Below are 12095 nucleotides of genomic sequence, written 5' to 3'. Positions count from 1 at the left end.
TTTGGGTTCATGAGATCATTCACGGGGGACGGTCATGAATTATTGATCGAGTCTGGGATTGGAAGCATTAACTACGGACGCGGGCGGTGCCTCGAGGCTGGGTGTGGAGGTGATAAGGGGAGCATTTCCCAGCAGGGTGGAGGTCACAAATGATGTCAGTCAGAAATACTGGAGCATGTGATATGATCTTATTACAGTCAATGGTCAGTGATATTTGCTTCCCCTGTCAGTGATTTTAATAGGATGGCTGATTGGCGTATTACTTATTTATTACAATTTTCATGATTTGGTTGCATTTTCACCTTATATTTCTCAAATATATTACTGCTCAGCTGTTTTGCAATCCCTGTTTATTACGGCCAATCTTTTTTTTTTTTTTTGTGCCTGTTGCAGTTCGAGCAGTTTTCACCAGAGCTCACTCATGTTTGAGTGAGCTCCGGTTATACGAGTTGAATCAAAAGGTTTATTCTCAAAGCAAAATGATTAAAGCATACCCTAAGTCAGACTTGGAACGCCAAAAGGAATGAGCAAAGGTTGCATAAAGATGTCAGTTATCATGTTGTTCTTGTTACAATACACAAAACACACACAAATCGCATTGCACTGCAAAATGTGTCAAATCTACTCTCCTGTTAAAACTCCTCTTTGAGATTTCCCTTAATTAAAATAATGTTAAAAAAATACAAAACAATTGTGATTTAGAAAACTGCAAACTGTTGCATATGCCTCTTTTTAGGCAAACCTACACCCATCTCTTCACGCTTCCTGAATTACCTACCACACACAGTTCATCAGGGGTTCTGTCCATAAGTGGAAGCCATTAGAAAGGCATTAAACTTACACATTCAGAAAGAATCCAAAGCAAATAAGCAGTTCAGTGAAATTCTGATTCCGTCATAATAAACTGGTCAGGACTCATTTCTAAGGCCCTCATTTGGCTCCTCGAGTGGATTATGCAAATCAGCTCTTACAGACACTGTCCCATTAAAACCCTGTCACTCTTTGCTCCACAACACGACGCACAAAAAAAAAAAAAAAAAGCTCTCTGTATGTCAGCCTTGACAACACTGTTCAGACACTCCATCACTTTGGTAGCACATCAAACGCACGGCACACTTTCAAGTGGCGTGAAGTGGCAGCAGTGTGGAGAGTGGACTTTATTTATTATCCTATCTGAAGTGTGTGGCTGTCTTAGCAACATTAGAGCCTGGCTGGCAGCTCAGCTACGACACAATTACAGGGTCTGGAGGATGATTGCTGGGTGTAACCGGGCTATAATCAAGTACCGGGTGAACTGTTTAGGGATCTTTCTGATTCACTTTAACAGAACTTCAGCTGGTATACACCAAGGTTATCAACACACTGCACATCACTGAGTTGCAATATTGGCCCAAATGACACCTGGCATTAGCACGCTTCTAGTCAGAGCTAATTTAGTCAACAAAGAAGACGAGATGTTGGCGAGCTTAAACTAATATCTGACGATAAAAACTATGAGGATATGTTAATGAGAGCAGAAAATGTCTGAGATTGACATGTATAAATAAAGGTTTGATATTAAAAAGGGACTAAAATGTTACTTAATGTGATGAGATGTTTGAATATCAGTCACTGAAAATACATGATCTCTTCGTACAGGCTGACTGTCTTTCAAAATGCGTCCCTGTCATTGGGTTGGATATTGGCCTCTGATCTCAGGGAGTTGATGGTAACTACCAAAACTAGCAAGTTGCTACAAGCCCTGTGGCTAATAATACAGAAGAATGCAACATTTAAAGGTTCATCACCTTGATATTTGTGCCATCACGGTCACTAAGCTAACTATGAAGTTAAATAAGTCTCATATAAGTACTTTACTAATTGCTGCTTTGCGCAACATTAAGTTATTGCCTTCTGAATTGATACTAACATCTTTAAATAGTGGACAATAGAATGGATCTAGCATTAACTAAAATTGTCCATAAATGTAGTTCCTTGAATGAATCCTCCTTTTTGTGTATTCTACAGACATATTTAGCTTGGGGTTGACTTAGCTGTTTAGCTTAGCTTAGCTTAGCTTGGCTGATGAAGTGAACTCTGACATCTTCTGGTCATCTCACCGCTTTTTTCTCTCTTCTACCTTCTTTTCACCACCCCCACCTCGTGTTCTGGCTGCCAGCACATCCACTCGAGCAAGGGTAATCCTGCTTTCAAATTCTACTTTGCATCTTTTCATGTATATTCATCTATATCACTCCCACCATACATAATGCTTTCCTTTTCTTTTTTCTCTATTCGTCATCATTCCCCATAAGCCATGCTGGAGCACGTTGAACACTTCCAACTCATACAACACAGCGTCACACATTGCTTTCATTGCATCATTGCCCATGCAACCATTTGAGTTGCATGGTCTTTTGAGGTCTTTTCTCTTTACACTGTGAGGATATAGGAAATTTTCACACATGGACATCTCTGTGACCTTGGCAAGAAAGCAAACGGATGTATAACTACAACACATGGCCTCCAGCCAGATGAGTCTGCCGGGCGTCTGTTTGGACTTGAGGGGGAAAAGGATTGCTACCCCTTTAATTCAGTGGTGGCGGGGCTGGGACTGTCTGCCCAACTGAGCTTTGTCATGGGTGGCGGAAACAACCATGGCAGAGAGTAAAAGGAAGAGACAAAAAGGTGAAGATGAAAGAAAAAGTCTGAGACAGATAAATTCAGGAAAGACTGTTGTAAAAAAAAAAAATTCATTAACCCCGTTTTGGCTCAAACATGGTCATCATCTGACATGACCGTGATCTGCTTTCAGCTATCTTGGCTCTGTGAATCTAATGAGCGTAGGGAGTAATAGGACCACGGAAGAAAGAGCAGCAAGAACGAGACAGCAGTCTAGACAAACAGAAAATGAAGGAAGCGGGAGCATGAGGGACAAAGACGGAGCCTCTGTCGGTTATAATGAGCCGTGTTATCCTGACCCTGAATCCAAGAGTCAGCTGGAGACTCAGCTACTACACAATGTCCTGCTGTAAGCTTATTTTGCTGCACCACACATGTGCATGGACATGAATGGGCACGCTCAGAAGCAGATGAAGACGGCTGCCTAAAAAGAAAATACATCAATCTGTACAATATGTTTTTCCCACACTATTCAATTATTCAATGCACTCACTCCACGCGCAGTCTGTGGGAAACCTGTAGCTTTAAATTGGCACTCCGTGCTCGACCAACACATCCAGACATATACTACCATCATGGAATGACAAGTAGCCCACGGCGGGGGGGTTGGCTGCTCCGTTGCTGTCGACTTCTCTCAGCTTTTCATTCTTTCTCTTTTTACTCTTCGTCTCTCTCACTGTCTGACACTCCTCCTTTTAGTCTGCCTCTGCAACTCTCCCTCACCCCAAGCCATTTGCAAGCATAGACCACAAAACCAATTCTGATTGGATAAGCATTCAAGCAATGCATCATTGGCTTCATTAATAGAATAAAACGCACCTAATCTAATCTACATAGATGTCATTTAATGTATGACAGTTGCAACAGAAAACACTTTAAACTACTTGTTTTACTGTCTGCATGCAATCTTGTGTACTCTATGACGAGTATAAAATGAGACTTGTGTCCACCTACCATCCTCTGCAATGAAGGGGTTAGTGCTGGAGCTCAGGCCAAAGCTGGCATAGTCACCAGTGCCAAGGTCACCATCATCAGCGTTTCCTGTTAATGCCACGAAATCTGAACCTGCACCAGTCTTAGGTTTGGTATCCGTTTCATTGCAACACAACTCTGCATCTTTAACCTTGTCGGATTTGGCACTGGCTTCCATTTCAGTGTTTGAATTTAGAGAGAAAGTGGAGGTGGTGTCCACTCCGCTGACCAATTTTGGGCTGAGGGGCACTGGTAGCACAATGCCACCTGGCTCCTTCTCCACCTTGATCCCCTCCATGGGCGGCTCCAGCGGTGAGAGGGGAAAGGCCACACTACTGTCCTTCAGTGGTGGGAACGGGGAGAGGCACAGGCGGGGTTCGGGTGGGTCTTGCCGCAGGTCGATGTGTGTGGTGCCAGCCGCGGAGAGGGTGGGCGGCGGGGTCGGCGGTTGATCTTCTGCGACGGTGAGCGAACGCTTCATGGAGTGTGCAGAGCGGCGGGGACCACCTACTGGAGATGGCAGCTGGTCCATCCCGGCCTCATCTCCACCTGGGTATTTATCAGGTAGCTCCAGACTGGTGGGCACTGACAAGTGGGAGCATTCGGACATCGCCCGCCTCATAGCCTTCCTCTGCTGCTGAGCCCGCCCCATGAAGCAGGGCACCAACTCCTCCTCCTCTTCCATTTCCTCTTCCTCGCTGTTGTCCCCTGAAGAGCCATCAGTTGACTGTCGGGGCCCCAGGGCTGCCCCGGCTCCGGCCACGACCTCGTCTCCCGTCTCCATGTCCCTGTCATTGACAACTCCTAACATGCAGTAGTTAGGCGCCACCTGGGGCATAGCTACCTTTGGGCTGGATTCAACAAAACTAGAGTTGTTCCATGGTTCAGACGGAGAGTCGTCATCAACTGGAGATGCCTCCAACAGCGAGGCCCCCGCTGAGTGTGGCGGCATTGCACTAGCGGGTGAAGACAGCTCCACGCGCCTTGCGGGAGATCCAGGAACTGGCGGTAAGGAGACCTTCGTGCTGCCACCACATCCCAGGGCAGAGGGTAGTCTGCCTGGGGATGCTGGGGAGGGGGACGGAGAGGAGGAGATGGGGCTGTCTGGGCTCTCCCCCGCGCTACCCAGTGAGGCGTTACCCAACGAAGTGCTGCCTGAGATGCCCCCATTCCTGCTGGGCACCTTCAGTTCTGCATCCATGCTGCCTCTTCCTGGCTGCTCAAAGAAGCACAGCTTGTCTTCGTCTGTGAGTCCAGGCGACGCCAAAGTTCCGCCACCGACCACCAGGCCCCTCGGGGTGCCCATTTCCGCACCCGAAGGGTGCTGCCAATCCCAACTCTGAGGCGGCACGTTGGACGACAGGGATGGCACCTTACACAGCTCGCTGTACTCTGAGAAAGGAGAGCTGGGCTGCTGATCGGAGAGAGAAGACATGCTGTCTCTCCTTTCTATTCACTTTCTCCACCTTTCTTTGTTTCAAAGTCTGACCACTTCAGTGTCAGGTGTCAAAAGGTAATCTTCACCACTTCTTTCCCTCTTTCCTTTGTTGTCTTGCGCTGTTTTTTTTTAATTATTATTATTTTTTTTTTTATTATTATTTTGCGTTCAGTCACTCAGGTGTGCTCAGCGCTCTGTGAATGAGTCTCTGGTCTGAACCCAATCACACACCGAGTCTGAACTGGATGTGCAGCTCTCTCCCTCGTTCTCTCTCTCTCTCTCTCTCTCTCTCTCTCTGATTAATGCAGTCGTCATGTGACCCAGTTGTGGAAGCCAAGTGGCTACTGCCAGCTCTCAGATCCCGCCTACTGTGGTGGAGTGAGTATCCCCCACCCCCTCACCCCTGCCTCTAGTTTTCTGTTGCTCTCCACGTTTTTCTTCCCCTCAACCCATTTTCTTTCTCTTGTTCTGTGTCTCAGTGGAAAGCGCAAAGTGCACACACAGCTCTGTGTACCCCTGAGGCAGACTGACTGAGGTAGGTCTGCAGGTGGAGATTGGACTTGAACTCAAGACCTTTCAAAACCCTTCACAAGTACGAATTAATGTAGGCACACTTGAGAGAAAGAAATTGCATCATTGTACGTCTATCTAACATGTTACTATGCTTGCAATTTTGCCATTTTTCCAGGGTGTGCCAGTCCAGGACTATCCTTTTCGCAGACATCTTCTGCTTTGTTGTTCGTGAGATAAACTGAGAGGTGAAGGCGGAAGAAACGATATTGTAAACAACTGTGAACCTAAACATGTGCGAATATGTGAATACTTTTGTGTGTGTGCATGTTTCTTGGTAGAGAGATCTACCAAGCATGATCGATTTCATTTCAAAGTGCAAGAGACCTGTCGGACTGCATCACATGTACAAAATTCTGCATACATTCTCTTACCACACACCCTTTTCGAAAACACACATTAACACACGTGCATATTATACTGTATGTACACACACACAGTGGAGCTCCTGAACCATTCTGCCACATTAAACGCATAATTCGGGCTACATCGGAGAAGCACACTGAGCTGAGCCTGTGAGCATTTAACTGTGACTCAGCTTGGCATCTTGCGCAGCTCTGTTTTGTCTTATTAAGCCCTCCTGATCGCCCAAAAACTGCAATTTCTAATGAAGAGGCAAAATTTTACTGGAGGAGCCGGTCAGTAGGATGCAACTGTACCGCATGCTTTAGTATACACATACAATATGAGTTGTTACTGGAGTTTGTGCAGACAGACCAAACAGACCGTGGTTTCCTAGAAAATGTCTTCTTATTTCGGATTGGCTGCAAATTGCTGCTAATTTGCTGCAAATCCTCCAGACTGACTTCTCACACTTAAAGGGGCAGCTGTGGCTCAGGTGATAAAAAGGGACGTCCACTAATGAAAGGGTGGGCAGTTTGATCCCTGACTCCTCCTGTTCACATTTTGAAGTGTCTTCAGGGAAGACACTCAAACCTAAGCTGCTAACAATGGCAGGCAAGCACCTTGCATGGCAGCCCTGCAGCCACTGGTGTGTGTAAATGAATGAGAGGTGAAAGAAAAGAAAAGGAGTATGAACTACTAAAAAGTGCTTAATAACACAAATTCAGTTCAACCGTATGTGACTGCATCATAATTCACTTGGCTTCATCCATTTTGCCTTCATCAACGAAACATAAACGTTCATGCCCACTGTTTTACATTAAGCCTGGGACTTATAAACATCCATGAAAATCTTTGCTGGTTCGGTGGGACCACAATTGACACCACAGGACACCCTCAAAAGGTCCATGTCCATTCTCTGATGAGTCATAACTGTTTCAGAGGCACAAAGGAGACCTAGACAATATTAGGTGGTCATAATGTTATGCCTAATCAGAGTATGTGTGTGTCCGTTTTGACAAATGAATTAATTACATAATCAGAAGAGGGCTCGACCAGGATCCAGTCATAAACGCCTGTGGTGACATTTGTTCCTGCAGTAGGTTTGGACCAAAGACTGAATGAAGGCAGAACAATTGGTAAGAGGCAGACGGGCACACAGGGACACAGGGACACAGAGACACAGGGACACAGAGACACATGGAGGGGGCCGCGGGACAGAGGATGAGGAGCATGGCGGATAAGGACAGAAAGAGAGAGCAGAGGAGTGGAAAAGTGATAGGAAAGGGAACAGCAACAGATGAGAGGGACTGGAATAAGGGCAGTGGTAAATCATTTGCCACTATCACAGGACAAGTCAGGACCACGGGGGAACAATGGTTGTGTTCTTTTTTCTGCTCTGCATGGTGCTTTCTATTGGAGACCAGCAAGAGTGGACAGCTCTTGGAACATCTGCACTAAACATCAGTACATCAACAATTGTATGTCCCGAGTCTAAATATTCAAGCTAGAGAGTAATTGATCAAAAGAAGGAGGTTTACCAAAGAAAAACTGATACCCCGAGGAAGCATTGCTTCATAAAACACTAAATGAATAAGAGCTTTGTTTTCACCTCATGTTTTCCCACTGGAAAAAAAGGTTTAATCAAGCTGCCATGGGAAAAAGAAAGGTGGAAATTCATTTAGAAGAAAACAAGCTCACAAAAGCAGAGGGAAAAAGCAGAGCTTTACTACCTGTCCAAAGACAAATGTAAAGGAACAGCAATGCAGTACTAGCCTGGTGATTGTGCTCCAATCAAACGCCATCGGGGTGAACTTTTCAGAATCCGATACTGTGTTAAAGATATTAAAACCTAAAACAACTTAAAAGGACAAACAGTTAACAGCAATCAGGCTTCTGTTGAGAACGCCTTAATGTCACAAACTGCCAGCAGCCACGTTTCCACGTAATAAATCCCAAAAATTCAAGCTAATTTTTTGATGGCCTTGAACAGAGTTAAAGTAAAGGCCACAAAATGGCACAGTCATCCTCATCAAGGCCGATGAAAGAGACATAATACTGAAACCACACTGTTACTTTGTGGTACTTCTGGGGAATACCTGCTAATTAAAAGATAATATAATGACTTGTAACTCAAGGCTGCTTCACTGCTTGCCTCCTGTTACAGTTTGTCTCTCATATTATGTGGTGAAGCTGTTCACAAGCTGATCCAAGCTTTGCCTTCTTCCCTCCTTCAATCCACCCATCGCTTTATGCAGCTCCTGCTGAAGCCTACATGTTTGGACAACACTGAAACGCAGCCTGCCGCTTCATTTGGAAGGCACGTCTCCACCAAAATGTCAACCACCTCAATCACAGTACAGCCGCATCATCTCCATCCTGCTCCATCCCCTAGACTGTCTGTCCGCATCACAAACCCTGGGCTGTGCCATCACCAGTGACTACCTGTGTCACTTTTTACACATCAACTTTAAGGAGGGCACAAAGGCAGGCAGGTGTGGATAGACAGGTAGTTAAGATAGAGTTGTTGGCAGGAAGGCAGACATGCTCGAGGCCGGAGTGCCCGCCGCCACCGCCTCAGTGTGTCACATCTGTCTGGTTTTCTTTTGGGAAATTTCTTCACTCCCTCCCTGGTTGCCTCTTGAAGTACAAAACTGACACCAGAGTCCCATGGGGACAACACAGGCAGGCACAGACACGGCCCCACCCCCCCCAAATGAATGACCTCACCCTGTCTGACCGGTTGACTGGTGAAGACACAAAAGCAGACACTGACTACACACTGTTATATAATACCAGTGGGTGACAGAAGTCCTGTGCGTAATAACACGTGCAGGCCACTAGGATTGCATACAAACAATACAATGATCAATGCCGCCTGAAAACTCTTTAAACGGACACATAGCTGGTGGGATTTTCACAACAAAACACACGTACATGTCCTTATCACGCTACCACGTTCAACTCAGTCATTATATCCTAATGTATCATGAGATTCAAGTAAAATACTCAGAATGCAGAATAACCAATTATATAAACCTCATGGTCGGGACTAGCTGATAAAATAAAATGAGGACGCCATGAAAGCTCCTTTCAAAGTGAAGCCGAAGCATGTAGAGCTCCCCCTGGTGGTTGGCAGCGGTATAGGTCATAAGTCACACTATAGATGAATAATATGGCTAATTTTATACTAATAAAGTTGAATTGAAATTAATCACACTACACTTAATGCCAAATAGAACAGGCTTTAAGGAAAGGGCATAACACGGCACGATCATCACCATCAAAATGGCTAAAAGAGTCATCATACTCGAATGACTGAAATGCTGGAAGGCTTCTCTGGAGACTCTCCGTGATTGTGACTGATTATGCTACAGCAATAGTTCTGCTGAGCCAATGAAATCATTTGGGCTTTGTGTGGTGTTTGGACTGAAGAGTAAATAGTGACATGGTGTTACATGTCATCTGAGCACCATGGAATTCAATTTGTTTACAACAAAATGGCTACTGTGAGAGATGTGAACTGTTTACAGACAGAAATCACATCTACTGTACAAGATTTTGGCAGGGAAATATTTTTTTAAGAATGAACAGTTAACTGTGATTAAGGTATTTGTCAAGAATGCCTTGATAGCTTAATTTATTAGCTTTTTTTTTATTATCTGTGTATAAGTTAAAACCTGCCCAATAATAAAGGGTTACCAGAATCATCTTCTTCTGACAAGGAATGAGTCTGGCTCGTCTAGGCTAATCACAATCAGTGCTGTCATTTATAATACATAGCACTATTGTCTCGTTCTGTTTCTCTGACCTTTGATTCTTGGTGTCATTCTGTTTAGTTATATGCACAGGGACATTTTCCACCCTGGAAGGAAATACAGGACATGTACTATGTACATTCCCATCCATTTACTCATGAGATGAGGTACAGTGTTTCAAAAAAAATTTAACATTTCTTTGCCGTGGCCTGAATAAAGACCTTCATTCTGCATGCTAATTCACCACTGATACGAAGGCAGGAAAGGAAGGGAGTGGTGCTCAAAGGTGTTAAGGAAGAGGAGCATAATCTCAGCGGAGGGGTGGGTGGTTGTGGGGTGAGAGGGATGATGCAGGGAGACAGACAGTCTTTAGTGAAGTCTATTTATAGCTCGATTGCATCTCCTTCACAGCCAGTCACAACACCCCCCACTCTCACTAATCGTCTATTGTTTCCTCGGTAGCCCATCTCCACATCAGTCGCCAAAGCAACTGCCTCCTGTTGCTATGGCAACCGGCTCCTCGACAGTGTGCCGGCTCCCGCCACGTAGAGGGTAGGCTGAGGAGTTGAGGGGGGAATAGTTTGGGGGCATATTCGGTGGTGTTGGTTCGGAGTGTGAGGGGTGAGAATGGATGATGGCAATGAAAGCCAGCACTGTGTGTGTGTATAAGTGTGTGTGTGTGTCTGTGCGAGCAGGGGAAGGTTATTAATACGCCACAGTCCCCAGGCAGGGTATTCCACTATGCTAATCTGCACTGCCTGTTGCCATGGGCAAAAGACTTCACCCTCATCAGCAGCGGCTTTGGTTTAATCACAGACATCAGGCAAAAAATATGTTCCTTGGAAACAAGTCAACAGATTCTTCTGTTTTCTTCCTCTATTAAAAAAGGATTTTTGCAGAGTTTCTCCACATTCGAGACAGTAAAACCCCTTGTGGCAAATTTGTTAATAAATGGAATATAAAAAAAAAAAAGCTGCCACGCACAAAAACGCACAAATATATAGCCTGCACATGGTAAGAATGTTCAACAGTATTCTTCTTCTTTTTTTTTCATTTCAACAAAACTAAGTCTGATATCATACATCACTGCCTCTCCTCACTTCAGATATATTTCTATTCATATTTACTCATGCTTCCCCCTCCAGACAAAGGTCAGTTTACATAAGGTTTATCCAAAAAGCTTTAACAAGGACAACTGGACATGAAATGTCTTCAAGAAACGTCTACAAGTCCAGCTGCCCTCCTTTCAGCTATTTTTGGATACAAGTTGACCTGGATGTCTGAGAACCTTCAGACTGATAAGGTTCATATCACATAGACTGTATTAGAAATAGAACCTCTATACAGTCATCTATGTATATGAGAGTATAACTGTGTGTAAAATGTGGATTTTAAATTATAACACAATCCATCCTTGTAATCACTCTTCTTGAATGCTTGATGATTTAAATTGCTACATTTGACTGAAAAGCACATAATAGAATGAGGAGAGAATGTCTCATTCATTTATATTAATTAATGACATACCAGCTTTACTATTCACGACAAGGCAGCTGCTACAGTCTGAATTAAGTTCATCCTTCATAATGAATGAGTCCGATTCCCTCGGCTGATTTAATTAGATCTGCTAAATCCCAACCATCTCCTCGTTTCTGTCACAAACACTCACAAAATAATAATAATAATAATTTAATACATTTCCAGCACCACCATAGTCTATGAAAAGATATCTTCTGCTCCTCCTACTGCTGCCCTCATTATCCCAGAGGCCGTGTATTTCCTGTTTTTCAGTCAGCTCGAGCAGCAGCAGCACAGCGCTGAGCTCATCTGACAAAACTGAAAGCTACTCGGACCGGGGACCCATGCTGAGGGAGATAAAGTAAATATGCAAAACGCAGAAAAAATTACAGAGAAAATTGGAAAATGTGACAGTCGTATCTGTTACTGTTAATACTAGATGCGATGTCTGTCGCATGTGTTGTCCTGGATTTATTCATACATCACTCTTCATTCAGCCAGGTTTCAGAACGTGATGAAAACTGATGAATCGATTTAGAATTGCTGTTGTTTATTTATTTATTTTTTTCTCTCTCTACAGAGCCTTGTGTTACATCATTCATAAGTCTGAATTAAACTAAAAATGATCTCATCCAGTACTTTAGTTGTTGTGTGTGTGTCCTGCGTTTGGGTCCAACCTCCTTTCTATACATCATAACATTGCATTGCATTTTTAACACATTTTGGAAAAAGACCTAGCTAGTAAAAGCATTACCATATTGAACTCAGTTCAGTTAGTTAATTAAAATGTTCACTGAGCCATTAATAACAGTCTGAGTTGAATCAGAATAGCAGAG

At 44.1% G+C, this 12095-nt stretch overlaps 1 protein-coding gene across 12 annotated transcripts in view; it reads right to left on the bottom strand.

Annotated features, from left to right (window-relative positions):
* The window catches only part of LOC124995407 (microtubule-associated protein 4), a 92019-nt gene that overhangs the window by 16741 nt on the left and 63183 nt on the right, over positions 1–12095 (bottom strand). The window contains exon 1 of one of the 12 annotated variants that reach the window (XM_047567725.1): positions 3616–5447. The exons of the other annotated variants lie outside the window; for them this stretch is intronic. Within the exon in view, the coding sequence (XP_047423681.1) occupies positions 3616–5068 (1453 nt within the window). The 5' untranslated portion in view covers positions 5069–5447. Of the gene's footprint in view, positions 1–3615; positions 5448–12095 lie in introns of those variants that run through there. 12 annotated transcript variants of the gene reach the window in all.

Source organism: Mugil cephalus, chromosome 18 (genome assembly GCF_022458985.1).
Source record: "Mugil cephalus isolate CIBA_MC_2020 chromosome 18, CIBA_Mcephalus_1.1, whole genome shotgun sequence".
In the NCBI taxonomy this organism is placed as follows: domain Eukaryota; kingdom Metazoa; phylum Chordata; class Actinopteri; order Mugiliformes; family Mugilidae; genus Mugil; species Mugil cephalus.
The sequence above is the reverse complement of the archived record's forward strand: the minus strand, read 5'-3'. Positions and strand labels throughout refer to the sequence as shown.